The sequence below is a fragment of the Sinocyclocheilus rhinocerous genome, unplaced genomic scaffold (genome assembly GCF_001515625.1).
Source record: "Sinocyclocheilus rhinocerous isolate Xijiao unplaced genomic scaffold, SAMN03320098_v1.1 scaffold449, whole genome shotgun sequence".
Lineage (NCBI taxonomy): Eukaryota > Metazoa > Chordata > Actinopteri > Cypriniformes > Cyprinidae > Sinocyclocheilus > Sinocyclocheilus rhinocerous.
In genome coordinates, this window is record NW_015652285.1 from 1,139,553 (window position 1) to 1,156,628 (window position 17,076).

Below are 17,076 nucleotides of genomic sequence, written 5' to 3' on the forward strand. Positions count from 1 at the left end.
GAGTGTTTTTAAAAGACCAAACTCATTAAACACATTATTAGTAAATTATAATTATGTACAGACAAGCAGATGAGTCCAGGATGCGAACGCAACGCGTTTTTCTTATAACGGTTATCTATGGGTAAAATGCTTAACGCGTTAAACACATTACGTTCTTATTATGGGCTCATTTGCTTGTCTGTACAGAGAATGCTTTATTAATTATGTGTTTACTGAGTTTGGTCTTTTAAAAACACTGCCTTAACGCATTAAGCCACGTTAAGTGTTGTCTGTACAGTTGGCTATGGGAGGAAAACAATTAACACGGAATTAAACGCATTGCATTCTTATTATGGGCTCATTTGCTTGTCTGTACATAGAATTAATTACTAATAATGTGTATACTGAGTTTGGTTTTTCAAAAACACTCTCAATTAATGCATTAAGCCAGGTTAAGAATGTCCCCGTCAAGGTTGCGTTCGTTACTATAGCAATAGTAGACTCACAATGCATTGTGTTTTAAAAATCAAACGATCATTGTTAAAAGAACCACTTTTATGTCATGTCGAGATCACAAGAAAATTAAGTCGTGATAACGAGAAAACAACTTTTGTTATGTCGAGATCACGAGAAAACAAGAAAGAAAAAATTATAATAATGCATGGCCGCTTAGAACTTCCGTATTACTTTGCTCAATTCACCTATTGTATGAAAACAAGCTCTGGCCTATCTCCTAAAGTCCACAATCATCTCCACAGTTTTGAGCATGTTCAGCTCCAGGTTGTTGTGACTGCACCAGACAGCCAGCTGCTCAACCTCTTGTCTGTAAGCAGACTCGTCGCCATCCTGGATGAGACCGATGACTGTGGTGTCATCTGCAAACTTCAGGAGTTTGACAGAGGGGTCTTTAGAGGTGCAGTCATTTGTGTAGTGGGAGAAAAGCAGTGGGGAGAGCACACATCCCTGAGGAGCTCAAGTGCTGATGGTGCTGGTGTGAATTTTCCCAGCCTCACTAGTTGCTGCCTGTCTGTCAGGAAGCTGGTGATCCACTGACAGATGAAGGTGGGTAAAGAGAGCTGGGTCAGTTTATACAGGATGGTATCCGGGATGATGGAGTTGAAAGCAGAGCTGAAGTCCACAAACAGGATCCTTGCATAAGTCCCTGGTTTGTCCAGATGTTGAAGGATGTAGTGCAGTTCCATATTGACTGCATCATCCACAGACCTGTTTGCTCGGTAAGCAAACTGCAGGGGGTCCAGCAAGGGTCCAGTAATGTCCTTCAAGTAGGCCAACACCAGTCTCTCAAATGACTTCATGACCACAAACGTTAAATCAACAGAGCTGTAGTCATTTAGTCCCGTAATTTTTGGTTCCTTACAGGGATGATGGTGGAGCGTTTGAAGCAGGAGGGGACTTTACACAGCTCCAGTGATCCGTTGAAGATCAGTGTGAAGATGGATGACAGCAGGACAGCACATGCTTTGAGGCAGGCTGGAGAGACATTGTCTCGGCCTTTGGCTTTCCTTATCTTCTGTTTCCTGAAGATTTTGCATACATCATCTTCATCTTAAGTGCAGGCTGAGAAGCAGTTGTCGGGAGGGAGGGGGAGGGTGTTGGTGGCTGTGTTGTAAGATGGTCAGAGCGGGTGTGGGGTGTGAGACCAGGCTTTTCAAACCTGCAGTAAAATTCGTTCAAAACATCAGCTAAAAGTTGACAGCTGATCTATTGAAAAATGCTCTGTTGCTCGACCTTGGTGTTGTTCTATTAGTTGATGGTATGGTATGTCTTGAAGAGTTCTTCTGTAATTATAGCTCATCAAGGCTGGTTTATCACAATTTATGAAGAAAACCACTTTAACCTCACAAGTGGCTGATTTGAAATGCTTTAGGCAGCAAATAGTGCTCAAATTATTTTGCTGTTAAAAATAAGCAGGCAAGTGGGAACCTAGTAAACCAATACTACTAAAAACAAGTTGAGAGCTTGTCAGTGATGCCTTAAAATGCCCCCTACGTAGGCAGCTCTCTTGGAATTTTGGAACGGAGATGCTTTTTCAATACCTTTTTTGTGCCTTGATCAGATACAGATACAAGTACGTTCTTGGCAAAGGAAGACTGGGGTGCAGCAAAAATAGAAATGCAAAGACTTTTACTTCAGCTAGCTTCCGAACCTTAACAAGACTGTGCTCCTCTTTCTCCCAGCCAAGATCTCCTCACCCACTCTGTTTCCTTTCATCTTCTGCAAGTCACTGAGTCAATGTATCTACATACATAAACTCTCTCAGTCTCTCAGTTTCACATTTGAGTTGGTAGGATTGGGCAATTCATGTAAAAATGTATCTCAATATCTGTATATCTTTTTATATTTTATACAAAATAACTTGCATTTTAAACAATATTACCAGTTTGCACCACCAATGAAAATCGTTTCAAACAAAGGCATAGAGTTTCAGATTTCCAAGTAACACTAAGTGATTCTGTGTTTTTGAAAGAATCAGTTGAGTGAATGATTCACTGACTCACTCATAAAGCCAGTCACTTGTTTTGTCCCTTAATAAATCAGTGTTTTTGAATGCTCAAATTATTTTGCTGTTAAAAATAAGCAGGCAAGTGGGAACCTAGTAAACCAATACTACTAAAAACAAGTTGAGAGCTTGTCAGTGATGCCTTAAAATGCTCCCTACGTAGGCAGCTCTCTTGGAATTTTGGAACGGAGATGCTTTTTCAATACCTTTTTTGTGCCTTGATCAGATACAGATACAAGTACGTTCTTGGCAAAGGAAGACTGGGGTGCAGCAAAAATAGAAATGCAAAGACTTTTACTTCAGCTAGCTTCCGAACCTTAACAAGACTGTGCTCCTCTTTCTCCCAGCCAAGATCTCCTCACCCACTCTGTTTCCTTTCATCTTCTGCAAGTCACTGAGTCAATGTATCTACATACATAAACTCTCTCAGTCTCTCAGTTTCACATTTGAGTTGGTAGGATTGGGCAATTCATGTAAAAATGTATCTCAATATCTGTATATCTTTTTATATTTTATACAAAATAACTTGCATTTTAAACAATATTACCAGTTTGCACCACCAATGAAAATCGTTTCAAACAAAGGCATAGAGTTTCAGATTTCCAAGTAACACTAAGTGATTCTGTGTTTTTGAAAGAATCAGTTGAGTGAATGATTCACTGACTCACTCATAAAGCCAGTCACTTGTTTTGTCCCTTAATAAATCAGTGTTTTTGAATGAATCGGTTAACAATTAATTGACTCACTCATAAAGACAATCACTTGTCACCACCTACTGGTGAAACAATGCAGCAAGATTAACTAAAAAAACACAACTATTGCACTAACAGACAGTTTGTCTGGAATGTGCAAGCCCACACTGCTGTGAATGTTTTTTTAATGGTAGTACATATTAATGGTTGAGTAAGAGTTTGGAATTGATTCGCCGAAATGAACAGTTGACCATTTTGTATCACATTTGTGTGTTTCTGCATTCATTATTAGTAGTTTAAGGTAACATTGTTGATGTTGCTTATGTTTGTTGTTTTTCCTTTGCCAATCTGAAAGTGTTATCAGATTTCTTAAAGAGAAACATTTAATTGTCAACATTTCTTCATGTCGATCTTAATGCTTGTAAGATTATGACTACTTCTGCACTTCTTAAAACATATGGTCCAAACCACAGAATAAGTACTTTTACCTCACAAAATGGAAAATGCCAAAGTCTTAAACGCATTACTTTCCCCTCCCCACATCTGTCCACTCAAGGAGGAGGGGGCGAGAGGATGGAAAGGAAAACAAATTTTAGCATAATAAAGGAAAAGAATCCTTAAAAATATTCTCAGACCTGCTGATGCCAAGACTAACACCGCCCCACCCCTCTCTATTTCTTCTTGGAGATGTGAAGAGAGAATGGCTGTACTTTTCACCATCTATATGAGCTGTTCATTTCCATGTCTGCTGTCTGTCTAGTGTCTTGGTCATCTGTAACAGTTGTGACATGTTGAATAAGGCATATGTCAGATTTCAGTGTGTATTACTGTTAGCTGCTAAAGTCTACTGTCTTGCACTTAAGTTGCTCTGTGGATGAAGTATGAACCAGAATTTTTGTGGTTAATGTTTTTTTTTTTTTCTGTGGTGGAAACTTTTGTTTTCATGTGTTCAGCTAGTTTTCAGTGTGAATTACTAACACAGATGCCCTGCTAACACTGATACTTCTTTTTGGAAAAAATTATTATTGTTACTATTATTTAAAACATGCATCTTGCAGCCTTGGTCAGTGTTAGCAAGGCAAAATAGCCTAAACCCTCTTTTACTACTGTACGTTTTGAGTTGCAAAATAGTGCCAATTGTGTATTCTAATGTTGAAAAGGAAAATAAAATAAAAAAAAAATCTAAATGAAATGAAAGCACTAGTATGTTGCTATGAACAGTGGTCAAATGTACAGTTTTAGCGATCATTATACAGAGATATTTGACTGTTAAAACTGTGATTGGCCAATCGGAACCATGTTTTCCAGAGATATAAATCTAAAATATTTTCCCCTGCACAGCACTACTTATTTCTGTCATTCTCTCTTCCTGTCTCTTTTCTCTTGTTCTTTCTTTCAAGAAGTTCTTTCACACTCATGAGACACCTAGTTTTGCTTGCAAACCCGCCGCCCCTCTTACTTCACATAACCCCATCTGGCCAACAGCTGAAAACTATTAAGCACTGCTGGAACTTCCTCCTTAGTATCCCAGCTTGTGTGAAAGCAAAGAAGTCGCCCGGCTCTACATTTCACCCATCTTTTCGCTTTCGTCTAAAGGTGCTCTCCACTGGTTTTCTCATTCGGTTCCTCTTTGGCAGAATACACTGGCTGGTGCTTTGGAAATCTCCTCTCATTATTGGTAAGAATGTTGGCCTTTTTATGTGGAGAGGTCTGACAGAAAGGACTGGAGTGTTTGGAGTATGGCTCTGAGCTCAGCGGAGAATAACAACTGATCCATGTAAGGAATCCAGAGGGTTGAATTAACAATCATTGTTTTAGAATGGTTGCTATTTGAGCTCAGTGAATAGGGTTCTGTTGGAAACAAAGGATATTTTTATTTCATTCTGTGTTTCTCAGTGCAGTTGTGGTGGTGAAAGCATAGTTTTGTTGTAAATGCTGGCAGTGTTGACTCAGATATGGGTCATATCAGTGGAATGTTCCTCTGCTTTGAACGGCCTTAACCTTTTTTTTTGGACTGGATGCTTATATTTTCCTGTTCATCCCAAGCTGCTGCATGCTTTTGGAGTGTTTGGAAATTTTTGGATTTTTAAACATCATTATCAAAATTATTTAATAAAGTTTTTTGATAGTTGACTACAATATTTAAAAAAAATGACCATTTCCTAAGTCGTATCAGTATTAGTCTTTTTTTTTTACTTTTTTTTTTTCTTCAAGAACTGATCCTGTTGTAGCTTCTGTTTTCAATGAATGTGAGAGATATTTTGTTTGTATTCTTAAGAATACCCTTAAGAACTGCATATGTAAAGTGCATGTTAAAGCATGTATAAAGTACATGAGAACATGTTTTTTTTGGTCTTCTCTGATGCCATTTTTAGGCTTCCAAGCATGAAGTTCAGAAATTATTGTCATAATTATTATTGCAGAACAAACTGTAAATGGTAGAAAGGCCTAAATGTCAGCCTGAACTCAAAAGTTGTGAGATGGAATATTGGTGCTACTACAAAGCAAAAAAAAAAAAAAACATTTTGATTTTTATATTTCATGAGACGTCATGGAAACGTGTTTTATATTCAGGGATTTGTCTCATGTTTATGTTTAGATGTCTCTTATACCCACATTTGTTTCTGCATATAACATTTTTCCAAAATATTAAATTTTTTGAAAACATGATTTGCAAATTAAGTTGTTCGCCTGGTCTGTATTTGATAGACTTCAGAACATTGTAGTCCAGAAGGCCTTAGACAGCAGTTATTGTTTTAGAATATGAATTTTTGTGAGATTTTTAGCTGAAAGACAAATTGCACTTGGATCCTAATAACTGCTATTTGCAACTTTATTTGTACTTTAACTCCAGCAAAAAGGACCCAGGCAATCTCAGTTCTCAAATCTGGAGGACTTTAGCTTCTCCACCCAACAGTTATAAATTGCTTTGGGTTCTCTCAGACATGCATAAGCTGGAGTTCTCTATGAAGATGCTAAATATTATCAGCAGAACTTTGCAGCTCAGCATAAAGGAGGTCTCAGGGTCTCCCCTGTGGGACAGAGTGACCAGCCAGGAAGTGATAAACGGAGAACAAACACAGCTGCTATCAGTCAGGCGGACAGCACAGCCAGGTGTTTGCCCAGGTGTGACCGGGCAACTGATAATATTGCTAAGCAGAATAACTGGGAAAGAGTGGGCATTGTACCCAGTTTTTTTTTACATTCTCTGTGGAATGTTGTAATGAAATGGCTTGGGCGGTTTTCTGTGGAGCAAATGTGTTAGGTAAGGAAACCTGTGCACTGTTGACTGTAAATATGACTCAGTTTATATGTGTCAGCCCTTTTTCACAAGTTTTCTGAACTGTGACAGAACTCCGAATGATTTATCAATTCTTTCGAAGTTGTTCCAGTTCTTTGTCTCTTCAGGCTGCTGGCAGGGGTGACGCGATATACTTGTGACTCCACCTGCTCAGTCAGTGATGTCCACTGTCCTTGTACATTTGACTCTCCATGGCTCTTTATGACAGATCAATTGCCTGTGAATAAAAAAATACAAGTGCCTGCCTTCCTGTTCAGCCTCTTTGCTTTTAAAGTTGGCAGTCTGTCATGTTGAAGCCTGTTTGCTTTGCTCTCTTGGGAGCCAAAAAAAACCTAAATGTGCCTGTGTACTTGTAAAATTAATTTGATGCTTTTATCATATTTTCTAAATAAACGTTGTTTGTTTGTTTGTATGTATGTATGTATGTATATTTAAAAAAATATTTGTACATCTAAAGAACTTTTTAAAATATATATTTAAAAATATTGATGCATATGTATATTCATATTTTCTGAGGGCTTTTCAAAGGTCTCTTGCAATAATTCAGATGTATTATGGCCCAACTGTCATAGACAAAACCATTCTCTTAAGACAAAATCCGTTATTGCGGATTTATGCCTCATTGGTTCAACCCAGTAAGCGGCTTGCATATTGTCATCATCATGTAAATGGTACAAAATGGGATGAATGATATGTAAGGAGACATATGCCCCTTTTTAGAATATGTAATATAAGTCTCTGGTGTCCCCAGAATTTGTCTGTGAAGTTTCTGTTCAAAATACTCCACAGATCATTAATTATATCATTTTGAAAATGCCAAATTTGAGTGGAAGCAGAAACACGCTGTTTTTCAGGCCTGTCTCTTTAAATGCAAATTAGCTGCTGCTCCCCGCCCCCTTTTCCAGAATAGAGCTGCGCCATTACAGCTAGTACCTGCTAAAAACATCTGTTTTGGTTCTGAATATCATGTTTATCGCGCTGAAATCATGCGTTTTAAACCATATTAGTTTAAACCTCAAACGCTTGCAGAAAAAGGCTTACCAAAACAAAGTTACTGGGTTAATCTTTTTCACGTTTCCTTGGTTGGTAGATGAACTGGGGACCTGATTATAGCACTTAAAACCGGGAAAAGTCAGATTTTCATGATATGTCACCTTTAAAGAAAACATAAATGCATTGTTTTGTCATGAAGCCTTAAATGACATTCTTGTGTGCCATGTCTTCCCAAAATACTAGTGCTGTGTGTGGTATGACCAAAAATTTATATCACGGTATTTTTCAAAATTAAACCGGTTTCACAGTACATGACTGTATTTTTTTTTTCATGCATGACCGGGTGTTAACCATATTTTCTACTGATTGAGAGAGGAAATACTGCAGTATATTGACTTAGAATGCCCTATTTTACTGTCATGATGAGTGAATATTGTCAAAAAATACCACACTAAATAGTGACTAAACACGACCCCTTTTAAATGTTAACCAGGAGTCACTCTCACTTATAACCGGTATTCGGTATGAACCGGTATACCGCCCAGCACTACAAAATACTATAATTTACTGCTTCACTCCATTGAAGCACCACACCCTTCACATGAAGACACACTGTAAAAATCATAGGCATCTCTCCTTACATTGCATATTTTGCAAGACATTGTGTGAAAGGACTTGTATAAAACATTATTGGTTATATCGTAATAGCATTTCATACTATAGGGTCTAAATGGAACTTAGCATTTCCTCTCAAGACAGCACATAATCAGTTTTTCTTTCATTACTATCATGACCATAATGTTTGAGAGGAGAGAAAAAAAAAGTGCACATCGTACAGTATTCACCTTGAACATTTAACAATAATTGTACTGGCATGAAAGCTGCTCAGTTATTCTTAACAAGAATATAAAATGCTTTAAGTTATGTACAGCATTAAAACTGCATTGTTCTCATTGTCTCCGTGCATTTTACCATGAACATGATTGGCTCTACACAACAAATTCAGGAAGTCAATGATAAACATACCCAGCAAAGTTATCTTGTATCATGTTCAAATTAACAAGATAGGCAGTGGGAGTAATGAGTAATGAGTTTGAAGTCACTGTGAGGTTAAAGACACATTTGTCTGAAGAGTCTCTATGAAAAGCTTTTGTCTTTCCTGCATCAGGGAAATCAGTAATGTGCACATGGACCCCTTGAGGAGGTCTTGCAATCTCTTCTTTCAGCATCCATCCATCCAACAATAACATTGTAATATGTCTGCCCATTGGGCTTAACATTTGATTAGTTTGTTTCATAGCCTGTATAAGTCATTGGCTAAGCTTATCTCCTGATGTTTGACAATGCCTGAGAGGGAGAAACTTAGGATAGCATGCAGTGAAAAGAAATTCTACAGGACATCTCTTTTTTTTTTCCCTGTAGTGCCAACGGAATGAGCATCATTTTCTGTCAGTTCACATTGTTTTTCCCATTGAAGCAGGATGTTTTGAGTGGTACATACAGCTCTCCCCTGTCTTTTTTCAATAGCCAGTAGGCTTCAGTTTCACATGTGTGGCATTGCGGAAAGAGAGATTCTCATTTTAGATAATATTTCACTGGAAAAAAATCCATATACATGTTAAAAGTTTATTTTGTTGATGTTCAGGAGTACATGGTGTAGATGGTCTCAAAGACATGGGCTAAAAGCCATGCAAGTCCAATTTTATTTTCATTCAATCGTAAACAATTTCAGTCATTGTAAGCTTATTATTAAAAAAAAAGGTAGACAGACAGACAGACAGATAGATAGATACTGACACACTACAGCAAAAGATAGAAATAACTGACTTAAACCCTTTTTTTTTTTTTTTTTGAAAATTTCTAGTGGCCTAAGGCTTTTGCAAATATATATATATATATATTACAGCACCTTTCATTTAACTGCCGCAGTCTAACTTTTTGAAATATTTGAACCATGAAGGGCATATTTACCAATAATATTTATAGTTTTGACTAATAACCCTCCTACCTGCTGTAGTGCTTTTGGTTTATCCCCCCAATTCTTTTTTCTTTTTTGAGATATTTGCTTTTTATTTCTTATGAACCCAATAACTTTTAACCCAGTAACATTTTTGTGCAATAACACACCATAGGAGACTTAACCTTAGGGGCAGATTCACAGGATTTTGTTTTTGAAACATGTATTCCTATTTCTCAGACTCCGTGGATTAAATTTCCATATACGTTCTCATCCCACCAGGTAGAGGTGGCACATTCCAGGAAATCGCAGCTGAGACGGAGCGTTTTCAAGCATGAACCGGGCATTTAACAGAAAAAAAGGTATGTGGGTTGTACCAGGTTTTGTCTTGCTTTCCTCTCTCTCCTCTGCATGTCCATCCAGCTCAGAACTTATAGGGCCGTCAAACGATTTTTCAAATGTAATAATTTTAATGGTATTGTTTAATTAATAGCAATTATTATTTGCATATATATATATATATATGCATAATGTATATGTTAAAACTGTCAGTCCTAACAGAAACCCTTATAAAACTCTATTGTTCAGACTCTCCCTTTTCATACTCCTATCTGTCTGCCTGTATCTCTGTCTATCTCTACCTCTCTTTTTTCCTCACCTAGTCTCTCCTCCCTTTCTGTCATTTCTCAGTGGCTTGGAGCAGACAACCTGTCTGCCTCCAGAGGTCTGTTTTTTTTTCCTCTATGTATTTACAACCACCTGTCCCACCCTTCTTTCCAAAATGAATTAATGGATCTTTGATGTGATAAACCCTACTGGCCATTCTTAGATCCCAGATGGCAGGGAATGCACTAGTAATATTTCTGTGTTAGGAGCTCCTGTTGGCCTGTCTGGCTTGCTTTGAAGATATAGATTATAATCACAAGTAGTGTCCAGTGCTGAATCCCTCAGAATGGCAAATGATGATGCTTACAAATATATTCTCAGGTGAATGTAATACATCTGGTTGTTTATATGAATAAGACATTATATTGTAAGTATGCAGAGTACCATTTTTCAAGTACCAATACACTCTGCTGTTACTGACTACTGTATTTTTATAAGTACATTAAGATTTGTGGGTAGCTTGTCTAATGTTTTCATGAACTGTTGTCTCCAATATTAAAAACATGAAATACCAGGACACTATCACTAAAAACCAAGGTTGTTGAATTTTTGTTTTTCATTGCAATATGTAAACAAACCAGTTCACCATTGTATAATGCATCTCTAGTGTACTACATTGCAAATTCATTTAGAATTTGCTCATTTACCCAGAACAAGTTGTAATCTGATTTCATAAAGAGGTTAGGCATAACAAAGTAATTATTTGGGCACTGAAAAGAGCAAAGCTCTTGCGGCCACAACACATTTCCCTCCACTGCCTTGTGGATGTTTCTGCTGTCACAATTGCCTCCTTTCTGGTGCACAGGACAGTGCTGTTGGACCGTGGAGAACACCAATAGCCCATCTGTCTGAAGGAAAGCATTAAATTCTCCAACTAACACAAAAAGGTCTATCCAAGCCACTTATGAACAATAGCGACATTTACCACAGAGAGACAGTAATCATTTTATGGCCATGCATTCATTAGCAGCAGTGTCTGGTGTGAGTGGTGATGTGACGTTACAGAAAGATTCACAGAGAGGTTTCTGTCTAATGAAGTCTGACTAATGTCATCTTGCATTGCAATTAGATGTGTGATTTGTCATTGGTCAGTAAGGTAGTGTAAATATGTCTCTCTTTGTTTCTTATATGGTCATGAATTATTTTTCTTTTTCAGAGTTAATGGATGATAATTTGTATCATAAAACTCAGCCTAATAAATTCAACTACGATCTGAAAGTTTATCAAGATGTTATAGGCCTTATCTGTATAGTTTTGGATGGATGGATTGATGGTCAGCTATTGGACAAAAAAGGCTGTCGTATAAACTGTAAGTTTGTAAAATAATATATGTTGGCTATGTCAGGCTGTCAAAATAATGTTTTGATTCTTCAGGGTAAACTGCTGATATATAGAAGAATGAAATATAAATTACTGTTCACATACTCTACTTGTATAGACTGTTAGTTTCCGAATTAAATGGTTGGTAATCTACAAAGCCGAAGGCAGAAATGCTGTTTGTGTGATGACAAATAAATAATTGGAACCAGATTCTTTCCAGACTTATGCATCCAATTACCAGATACAGAACATGAAATAGCAACAGTGTCTGTTATTTAGAGCGTAATAAAATCAAGTTTGAACCCAAACATGATCAGCTTGAATAGCCTCAACAGTACAAAAGATTTCTCAGTCGTGAAACTTTGAGTAATGATTTAGCATGATCTCTGATGTGATTTGTGCATTTTTCTTTCTCTGTTTTTTTTTCTTAATTATTCATTTTTTCTTTCATTTTTTTCATGCTTTTAAGCTCAGAAATGATTGCATTTGGTGAGAGTGGCTGGTTAATTAGTGACAATCTAATATTCCCAGTATCCTGTAAATAACCTTAGCTAAATTGTACACAGTTCCACTACCTAATTACTTACATTACAGTAGTTGTTGTGCCATGTTTTTCTTTCTCTCTGTCTTATTTATTTATTCCCCCCCCCCCCTGCAAAACGCTTTAAGAAATTTCTGAATATGTCATCATGGCATTACTAATTCCTTCAGGCTTTTTTTAGTGCATAGCAGGAGATGACAGAAATACCCTGCGATTATGGATAAAACATAATCTTTCTTTAATGAAAATCTGTCCGTGTGCTTACAAGAACTTGCCCAAATTAGATGCGGAGACTACCAAGGCACTTATGCTCTTCTGAAGCCCTTGCAGAGAAAACCTGCTAAGAATATGCCAAGATGTTCTGATTTGACAGACTTGATATTCAGTCATTGTTGATCATTAGATATTAGTTTGGGAAACATCATCAATATTTGGCTGCTCTTCCTATTCATTAAAGGGGTCATATGATGCTGCTAAAAAGAACATTATTTTGTGTATTTGGTGTAATGAAATGTGTTTATGCGGTTTAAAGTAAAAAAAACAACTTTACAGATCTTCTTTATGCACCAAGAGCTTGTAACATTCCTAAGAGAAAGGAAAAATTGAAATCGCATCATATGACCCCTTTAAATTAAATGCAAAACACTCTATTGACGCATCTAATTAAATGCTAATAGTCAGACAAACAGATAGTCAAGATGATCAGATATGCAGAGAAATGCTTTGATGGCACCACAGACTCAACCACTTTTGCTTATGCTATGACCTTTTGACAGATTTTCCTCTTTGTCATCCATTCTCCATTTATATTGGTTTCTATTCTGAAAGCACTGTATAATAAGCAATGCATTTTTCCAGACACTTTGTCATCAGCTTCGGCATCATGGTGAACTCTATGAAACACCTACCATTCCTACACAAAGATGTACACAAGAACACTGTGACATTTTGAGGTGTGCACTCTTCATTTGACCTATGAATCGCACCCACTTTGAGGAATCTAAGCGGGAAAACACTGTATCCTGACAGTCTGTGGAAGAAGAAAAACTGGCAGATTTTCAATAAGCAATGGATTCATGAGGATAAATATGAGATCAGAATATACAACTTGGATTGAATCTTTATAATTATCTTTAAAGTTCATGTACGATGACATGTTATATCTATAACTCACCAGTTTAAAGGGGTCATATGATGCTGCTAAAAAGAACATTATTTGGTGTAATAAAATGTGTTTATGCGGTTTAAGGTTCAAAAAACACATTATTTTCCACATACTGTACATTATTGTTTCTCCTCTATGCTCCTCCTTTCTGAAACGCATCGATTTTTACAAAGCTCATCGGTCTGAAAAGCAAGGTGTGCTCTGATTGGCCAGAGGTATTGGCCGAATACCTCAAGCGAGTGACAAAAATGTTACGCCCCTACCATACTGTGATGCCGTGTCCCGGAGCGATGAGACAAAAACATTAAAACCCAGTATAAACGAGGCATTTGTTACATCCAGTGGGGACATAATCACGGATTATAATGATTTATACTGTCTTTTTACGCGTTGCGTTGCATCGCGCCGCGTAAACATAAAACCATGTCTGCATTTGTGATCGGAAAATTGCTCTGAATGCCTCAAAAATGACCGTTTATCCAAGAGTCATCCATATTTCAGTTTTTTCTTTTTCTGAATATTTACAATTAACTGCTCATTAAAATTGATCATTGCTGTCTTGAAATACCAGAAGAGGTTCTGAGTCCTCAAGGGTCTTTTGTTTCGATCTGCTTGAGATATACTTTGTCTAAATGGGAGATTAATTGGTCGTTTCCATATAAATGGCTGTATGGCATCCTCTCAGTTGTAATACATTAAAGCAAAGGAAGAATTGTGGGGAAAAAAGAAAAGTGTGAAGAGTTATAAATGTTGGAAATGTGCATTGCCAAACACCTGATACGTATTATATAGGGAATAGGAAGAGATTTTGGACATGCGATGGTGTGGCTAACTCTGTTAATGAACTCAGGGTGTTAATACTGAGCAAATTGGCAGGCGCGCTGAATCTTGTGACTCCTGTGGCTTGTTTGTCACAGTTAGGCCTTGCAGTTTCCTCTAAGCTGTCACAACAGCACAGGCACGGTGGTGTCTCCTGTCCGTCACATCTGACCCCGTCAGCACTCCTTTGAAGCCAATCTCAGTAATTCACCTTCTGACAAGCCAGTTTGATCTACACTGCAGCTTTAGCTGAAATCCTTCTTGTACACAGACATTTGGCTGTTCATCTTTGGCAATCTTTGAAAATTACTTGATTTAACAGTTACTTAACTACTGTAAAGGAAAAAAAATAATTATTTATAATCATATGGTTTGTTGTTCAAACACTTTTACTGCTAAGTGGTCTGAACAGCAGTTGATTAATGAATAATCATTTATAATAATTGGTTTGTTGTTTATACACATTTGCTCTAGAGTTTTTGCTGCTAAGAGGTTTGAACAGCAGCTGATTTAAAGGACTACTTATTTATATACTGTTTGTCTAAAACATTAAGGATATCATTAAGATATTGCGTACTTCATAAAGAACCGTATTACATTAATAGTGTTCTGTCTCTTTCTAGATAAATCATGGATGCACACTCCAGAAGCACTGGCCAAGCATTTTATAGCATACAATGTCAAGGTATGTGTTATGAACCTCTTTTTTTCTCTGAATATTGTTCTCTTAAGATTCACTGTTTTGCTGATCTTTTGTATCATTTGTGTTTTTGTATCATTTTTACTACCTTTGTACACTTAGACTCTTATTCTGAAGTTTTAGTTCTGTAAGATTTTTTAAGTTTTTAGAATAAATTTATAATGCTCATTAAGGCTGCGTTTCATTGATAAAAAATACAGTGAAAACAGTAATATTGTGAAATATTAGTATATATGTTTTTAGTATATCTTATTAGTATTTCTTTGATGTATACAAAGTTCAAAGGAACAGCATTTTTTTTAAATAGAAATATTTTGTAGCTGCTGTCTTTACAGTTACTTACAGTGGGTACGGAAAGTATTCAGACCCCCTTAAATTTTTCACTCTTTGTTATATTGCAGCCATTTGCTAAAATCATTTAAGTTAATTTTTTTTCCTCATTAATGTACACACAGCACCCCATATTGACAGAAAAGCACAGAATTGTTGACATTTTTGCAGATTTATTAAAAAAAAAAAACTGAAATATCACATACAAAGTTCAAAGGAACAGCATTTTTTTTAAATAGAAATATTTTGTAACTGCTGTCTTTACAGTTACTTACAGTATTTCATACTTTTGAATGGCAGTGTATGTCTCTTTTAATTTTGTAAAATAATTTACTTATATTTATTGAATTTATATATAAATTTAATATATTTAATGAACCAGCCTAATGGAGTACAAAAAAACTATTGTAGTATGAGAATAAATAGCCTGACTTTATTGGAAATAACACTGCATCTTGCAGAAAAAAACAAGAATGAGATAAAGAAAGAAAATTGGGTCAATTTTGATTTCATGTTGACTTTAATGCTTGTTGGCATAAATACAACAACTGTACTTCTTAAAAAAAAAAAAAAAAACACACACAACAACAAATATCCAGAGGTCTAAACAGAGACAGCTTAAATGGATGGATCAATGCAAATGCTATGTCAATTTTCTATCGAAGTCTTTTTTTTTTTCGCAAAACAATGAATTTGTTTGTGTCTCTTTTGCTATTCATCAAACATCTTGTGGGCAAGAACATCTCATATACACTGTCAGTGCGGTTTTACGCTCCGTTTCACCAAAGACTCCTCTTCTGTTCAGGGCTGAGAAGCTGTCTACTCCCGCGCAGTGCTTCTAAGATGTCTTACTGAATTCTTCACAAAAACAAAAACAGTTTTGATTCTCAGAGCTGCCGAAGTTTCAGCTGTGTTGTCTGCCTTTGGAAATGAGAATATACAAAGAAAGTGAGTTAAAGAGGGGGAAAAATATATTCTGCCAGTGTAGCAGGTGATAGATTAGTGAAGACTGGATGTCTTTGGCAAAAAAACACCTTCGAATAGACCGGCAGGGAACAGTCATCAGGAACAAGAGACTCTCCCCCCAGTGTAATGTAGTGTATCTATCACTCCTGCTTCACTTTCTGTCCTACCGTGCTCACTTGCCCTTGAGTGTGGATGGCATCCATCATAACTACGTGCTGCAGACATGTTTATGGAGTCTTATTTGTTTAACTCCAGTTTGGAAGACAATGCAGTTCTTGTGCCCCAGAAGAGTTTCTCTGATTTAAAAAAATAAATAAATAGAAAATAGAAAAAAAAATTTGTGTAAGCTTTCTGTATAATGATTTTAAGTCTAATCATAAATCCATTACTTTCAATGCATTCTTGGAAAAAGGCAGACCAGCTGTAATGACTGAGTTCCAGAAATGATCATTTTGAAAGGTAGTGGGACCTTTTAAAGATTCTGTTTATAGCTGTATCTGAGAGTAACCTGAAAATAAGAAATGTTTATGTGATGAGTGAAAATGGGTCAGACCATAAAATCACACAAGTATAGTTTGGGAGTCTTTGTGGTTACTGTCAAGTTATTGTTCATTTATTCATTTCAGTAGAGTAGCCATTAGACTAGAGAAATAATGGCAAGGTGTTTTAAGAACCGTTGTTAAATCAGCTTGCACAGCGTCTAGACAGATGCTTGACCACAAGGACTGGGCAAAGGTTAATAGCTCCATCTGTTGGATGCTAAATGTAGTGTTGTTCATATTCATGTTCATGTTGATTTTCTTTTTTATAAAAATGTTATGCTCCAAATTTGTTCCAGATTAAATGTGGAGAATGTTCTTAGCAATCATCAAAGCCTTTTAATGAAATTAACATTATAATTGAGCACACAATAAAAATGGAAATTTTATCCAATGGACTTTTTATTTGCTTTTTATTTTATTTATTTTATTATTTATTTAGGGGAGAGCAGGGTGATTTGTTTCTAGACAACCTTAAACTCAATTGGTGATATGACGACACATATTTGAATATTTAAGCATTTTACGCACCCTGAGGTGGAGATGGGCCTATGTAATAATTGGTAACTACATTTAGGTTCAAAAAT

The 17,076-nt window shown here is 36.5% G+C and overlaps 1 protein-coding gene across 14 annotated transcripts in view; it reads left to right on the forward strand.

The window, feature by feature from the left end:
* Positions 1–17,076, forward strand: part of LOC107714392 (PTB domain-containing engulfment adapter protein 1-like) — a 188,131-nt gene that overhangs the window by 163,326 nt on the left and 7,729 nt on the right. For 13 of the 14 annotated variants that reach the window (XM_016520217.1, XM_016520222.1, XM_016520224.1 and 10 more), the window contains 2 exons: positions 9,726–9,805; positions 14,578–14,639. In XM_016520217.1, coding sequence (XP_016375703.1) covers positions 9,778–9,805; positions 14,578–14,639 — 90 coding nt within the window. In that variant the 5' untranslated portion in view covers positions 9,726–9,777. Of the gene's footprint in view, positions 1–4,364; positions 4,871–9,725; positions 9,806–14,577; positions 14,640–17,076 lie in introns of those variants that run through there. The other variant, XM_016520216.1, reaches the window with a different exon arrangement.